Consider the following 4,973-nt stretch of genomic DNA (forward strand, 5'->3'; position numbering starts at 1 on the left):
AAAGAGAAAACCAAAGGAAATGAAAGGAATAAGCATTGATTCCCCTATGTGTTTGGTTATGTTTAAGAAAGGGAATGCAATTTCAAACCTCTGCAATTTTTGAACTTTCAGATTTCTAGAATTTCAAAAAATTCTTGAACTTCAAAAATTATTAAATTCTGGAAATTTTGAAACTTATATTTAAAAATTTTGAAATTTTGGAATTTTTAAAATTCCAGAATCCGGAAATTCTAGAATTTTGGAAATTCTAAAATTCCAGAATCTAGAATTTCTGGAATTTGAAATGCTGAAATTTCAGATATTCTGAAATTCTAGAAATTTTGGAAGTTCAAAAATTCTGGAATTTTGAAAATTCTAGAATTTCAGAAATTCTAGAATCCATAAATTCTAGAATTCCAGAATCTAGAAATTCTGGAATTTCGAAAATTCTGAAATTTTTAAAATTCTGAAATTATGTGTTTGGTTATGTTTAGGAAAGGGAATGCAATTTCAAACCTCTGGAACTTTTTAACTTTCAGATTTCTAGAATTTCAAAAAATTCTTGAACTTCAAAAATTATTAAATTCTGGAAATTTTGAAACTTAAATTTAAAAATTTTGAAATTTTGGAATTTTTAAAATTCCAGAATCCGGAAATTCTAGTATTTTGGAAATTCTGAAATTCCAGAATCTAGAATTTCTGGAATTTGAAATGCTGAAATTTCAGATATTTTGAAATTCTAGAAATTTTGTAAGTTCAAAAATTCTGGAATTTTGAAAATTCTAGAATTTCAGAAATTCTAGAATCCAGAAATTCTGGAATTTCGAAAATTCTGAAATTTTTAAAATTCTGAAATTCCAGAAATTTTGGACTTTTTGAAAATTCTGGAATTTCAAAAATTCAGAAATTCTGGAATTTCATAAATTTCAGAGATTTGTGGTTCGATAAAATAAAAAGAACAAAAAAATTGGGAAAGGGAATCCAATTCCCTACAAGATTTGGGGTAATGGGTTAACTTAAAGTGGGGTAATCCTATAATCTAAAATGGGTAAAGGGAATAAATTTTTTTGTTAAACAAACAAGAACAAATGGAATGAAACCCTCTCATTCATATTCCTAAAGACCCCGAACCAAACGCCCCCTTACTATAGAGAAAGATCAAGCCATTGTCAAGGACCACTCATGTCTCCTTCTATTATTTTCTTTGCAATAGAATTTAAAGTTTAACAGACCTCCACTATGGAAATTTCAAAACACCCAATAAAAACAAACCCATCCATTACAATAATCATGTCTGATCATATCGATCAAAGGCCTAATGAGTTTGAAGAATATTAGGTCTCAACATCCGTGTGCATATTCACTTATTAATAGGTGACACGGAACACATCCCACTTCTAAACTCATAACCGTCTTTTATAGCTTCATAATAATTCACTGCTTGTCGTAAGCAATACCTGCAATTAGAAATATCAATTTCTGAGACAAAACACGATTTGATTATAAGGAAAATTCACTAAAACAATTACCTGCAACTGTTCAGTGCCAAATCAGGAAAACACTGCATCAGTACATATATGGTTTGATTTGAAGTTGAATTCACTTCTCCTGTTGCATACTTCACCAGTTCTTCCATTGAAGCTTTCTCTGCAACTTTTTCCATAAAACTGTTCCAAATTTCATAAAATTCAACCTGATTTTCCGAATTCAGATCATCAACATTGTACCCAGCATTAGTCGGTTCCAGCAACACTACTCCGTTCACCGGGCGATTGGAGTAATGGATGCCAAAATGGCTCACTGAAAGTCCTTCCTTCTGGTTGGGACAATATGTTCTCAGATTTTCAATTGAATCAGTTAAGAAATCGGAACAAAGTTGTGGAGTGGAATCCGCTTGGCAAATGGCCTTACCGTAGACTTTATCTGAACCTTGGCCGATAGAGGTGCTGTAGAAGAAATTTGCGAGGGAAGTATTTTGAGAGACTTTAGAAGGGAGTGAAGAGAGGAGGAGATCTCCGTTTCTAAAGTAAGTGCTATTGATTGTGAAGTTTGATGTCTAGCTGCAGTTCACTATTGTCCGGCCGACCATTATCTGGCCATTGCTGAACCTAATCAACATAAACATAGAAAAGATAAGCGAAATGGAAATTATGTAATCCATTGCACCTATTGAAGAAGAAGAAGATAAATTCCCTATAGCTGGCTTTGTAAGGTTGATTATTAAATAGGGATAAGGTAAAAAAATAAATAAATAAATAAATAGTTTTAAGAGTTTTGGAGAAGTATCAATTTAGACTCAACGTTCAAAATAGCACCAATATAGGAACGTTTATAATATAATATCAATTTAGGTTTAACGTTTACAATATAGTATCAATTTAGGCCTCACATACAAAATATCACCAATATAGGATTAATGTTTATAAAATAATACGAATTTAAACTTAACGTTTTACAAAATGTATACAATTTAAGTTAAATATCATAATTAAATTAATCATATTATATTCTTTCCCTATTAACTTTATATGTTATCTTTTTATTTAATTCTATATTCTTATTTATTATAATATAATTAATTAGTATTCTTACCCATTAAAATCTTATAGTTGTTTTTCATAAATAATTTCATGACTACTAAATATCATTGTTCATGTAATATACACAAACTAAAAGTAATTGAATATCCACAATATTTCGAACACTGACATGTATCAATATTATTTTAACTAGTGTTCAAATTCAATTACTTTTAGTTTGCATATATTACATGAGCCATGAAATTTAGGAGTCACAGAATAGTTGATGAAAAACATATATAAGATTTTAATGGGCAAGAAAACTAATTATTTATATTATAATAAATAAGAAAATGGAACTAAATAAAAAAGATAACATATAAAGTTAATAGGAAAAAATATAATATGGTTAATTTAATTGTAACGTTCAGATTAAATTGGATATATTTTGTAAACGTTAATCTTAAATTCGTATTATTTTGTAAACGTTAATCTTAAATTCGTATTATTTTGTAAACATTAAGCCTATATTGGTGTTATTTTGTATGTGAGGCCTAAATTGATACTATATTGTAAACGTTATGTCTAAATTGATATTATGTTGTAAACGTTACGCCTATATTGGTGCTATTTTGAACGTTGAGCCTAAATTGGTACTTCCCCAAAAACCTTACGCCTATTTTTTATCTCTATTAAATATATAGTGGCAACTGTGCGGGGCTAGGAGGAAAAGCATTTTCCATCCTTCCCCATTTGTCACGGGACAATTTGGAAGAATCTCATTAAATGATTTCAGGATCTTGTCATCCTCTCATGCAAATTTCCACACCTAACGCGGAATCCATGTACCTGTAAAATAATAATATTAATTTTTTTTTGAACCAGAAAGTGAAGATTATATAACTGATGGATTTGCATCCATGTAAATAGTGTTCACAAGCCATTCCGGCACAATATGTAAAGAAATCGCTAGCATTGGAACAGGCAAGCCTAGCTATCAAATGAGCTGCACTGTTCGCTACACGAGAAATAAAAGTTAATTTAAATGATGTGGTGGATCTTAACACTGCTCGACATTCCTCTATTATCATACCGAACTCAGATATATCCTGTTTTCTAGAATGAATAGCATCTACCACAAGTTTAGCATCAGATTCAAATTCGACAGAAGTGTATCCCATATTAGAAAGCCAGAGTAAGCTCGTACGAATTGCAAGAGTTTCAATGACACAAGGCTCTTTGATACCTGGGACAATACTGCTACTACATAGTAAGAATACTCCCTTTTCGTCTCTGATAACCGCTCCCATACCGCTACTCCTTAGTTCTTTAAAAATTTCCCCGTCAATATTACATTTGACAAAGCCTGGGTTCGGTGTTGTCCATCTCTGAGTTGTTACAATCTGCCCCGCGGTACTTCTTCCTATCGTTGCGTCGTCATTTTGCGGGTTAGCGTCGCCACCATACGTTCCCCTTTGTGCCCGTTGTTGTTGCTGGGTGGCTTCCACGGCCTGTTGCCGATTTGATGTAGACGACGGCAACATCTGCTGGGCGGGTCTGATTACCTGCGCTCGCGGTGGGCCGTCGACGTCAATTCGGTTCTGCTGTTCCACCGCACTATGCGATGCCGCCACTCTGGTGACCGCGGCCATCACCGTCCCTCCGCTGCTTCTGGTTGACACCTTGTGTTGATAGGCCCTCCAATCCTGAACTGCTTCCATGCTGATACGCTAACTGGTGTCTACCGGCCACCAACTCATGTGCCAGAGGACTCTGTTTCTATGATCCCAAATTGCTTTCAGGGCACAGCATATTCTGACGATCAAATCTTGGTTTGAACCACGTAAAGCATGCAGGAGCCAATCGTCAAAGCTCATGTTGTCCAAGGTCGGAAGAGGTACTCCTGCAATACGCCAAATATCACCTGCGAAACAACAATCAACAAATAAATGGTTATCCATCTCCTCCTGCTCCACACATATAGGGCATTCGGTTGTAATAGGGACTCTTCTTTGGGCCAGCCGCACTCTAGTAGGTATACATTTCGAACAGAGGCGCCAAATAAATTGTTTAAGCTTTGGGGGGATCATCAGCTTCCACAACCTCTTCCATCCTTCTTGAACTCTGTTTACTTCAACAATGCCCATGCCAGACAAGTAGCCTGAATGAACATTATAGTGTCCATCCCTTGACCAATGCCAGATTCTCATATCCTCCCATGCATTGTATGACAAGATAATATCGCTAATAGCCTACACTTCCAATTCACTAAAGCACCCGTTTAGTCTCTGTATGTCCCACCCTCTCCCATTCTCCAGTAATAGGTCAGCCACTGTCAAATTTTCCAATCCAGGGACCATAAAGGAATTTATACAAAAACCCTCTAAGTTAGGAACCCATGCATCCTCCCAAACTCTGATAGACCTGCCATTTCCCACTCTCCATCTAGTTCCTGTCTTCAATATACTAAGACTC

The 4,973-nt window shown here is 34.6% G+C and overlaps 1 protein-coding gene across 1 annotated transcript; it reads right to left on the bottom strand.

Moving 5' to 3' along the window:
• Positions 1-928: 928 nt before the first annotated feature.
• LOC136222563 (cysteine-rich receptor-like protein kinase 14) lies at positions 929-4,219 on the bottom strand. Its single transcript, XM_066010318.1, has 3 exons — positions 3,635-4,219; positions 1,509-2,035; positions 929-1,436 (listed from the first exon to the last, which is right to left on the bottom strand). Exons 1-3 carry the CDS (start codon positions 4,217-4,219, stop codon positions 1,340-1,342), a joined length of 1,209 nt encoding a protein of 402 aa, XP_065866390.1. The 3' UTR covers positions 929-1,339.
• Positions 4,220-4,973: the final 754 nt, after the last annotated feature.

Source organism: Euphorbia lathyris, chromosome 3, assembly GCF_963576675.1.
Source record: "Euphorbia lathyris chromosome 3, ddEupLath1.1, whole genome shotgun sequence".
In the NCBI taxonomy this organism is placed as follows: Eukaryota; Viridiplantae; Streptophyta; class Magnoliopsida; order Malpighiales; family Euphorbiaceae; genus Euphorbia; species Euphorbia lathyris.

What these genes read in the sequence shown, in the direction of transcription:
- LOC136222563 (XM_066010318.1), bottom strand. Translation starts at nt 4,219, where the DNA reads ATGGAAGCAGTTCAGGATTGGAGGGCCTATCAACACAAGGTGTCAACC. An exon ending in AATCTGATGCTAAACTTGTG is followed by an intron (nt 2,036 to 3,634) that starts GTAGATGCTATT and finishes AACTGCAGCTAG; the next exon opens with ACATCAAACTTCACAATCAA. An exon ending in TTGGCACTGAACAGTTGCAG is followed by an intron (nt 1,437 to 1,508) that starts GTAATTGTTTTA and finishes TTCTAATTGCAG; the next exon opens with GTATTGCTTACGACAAGCAG.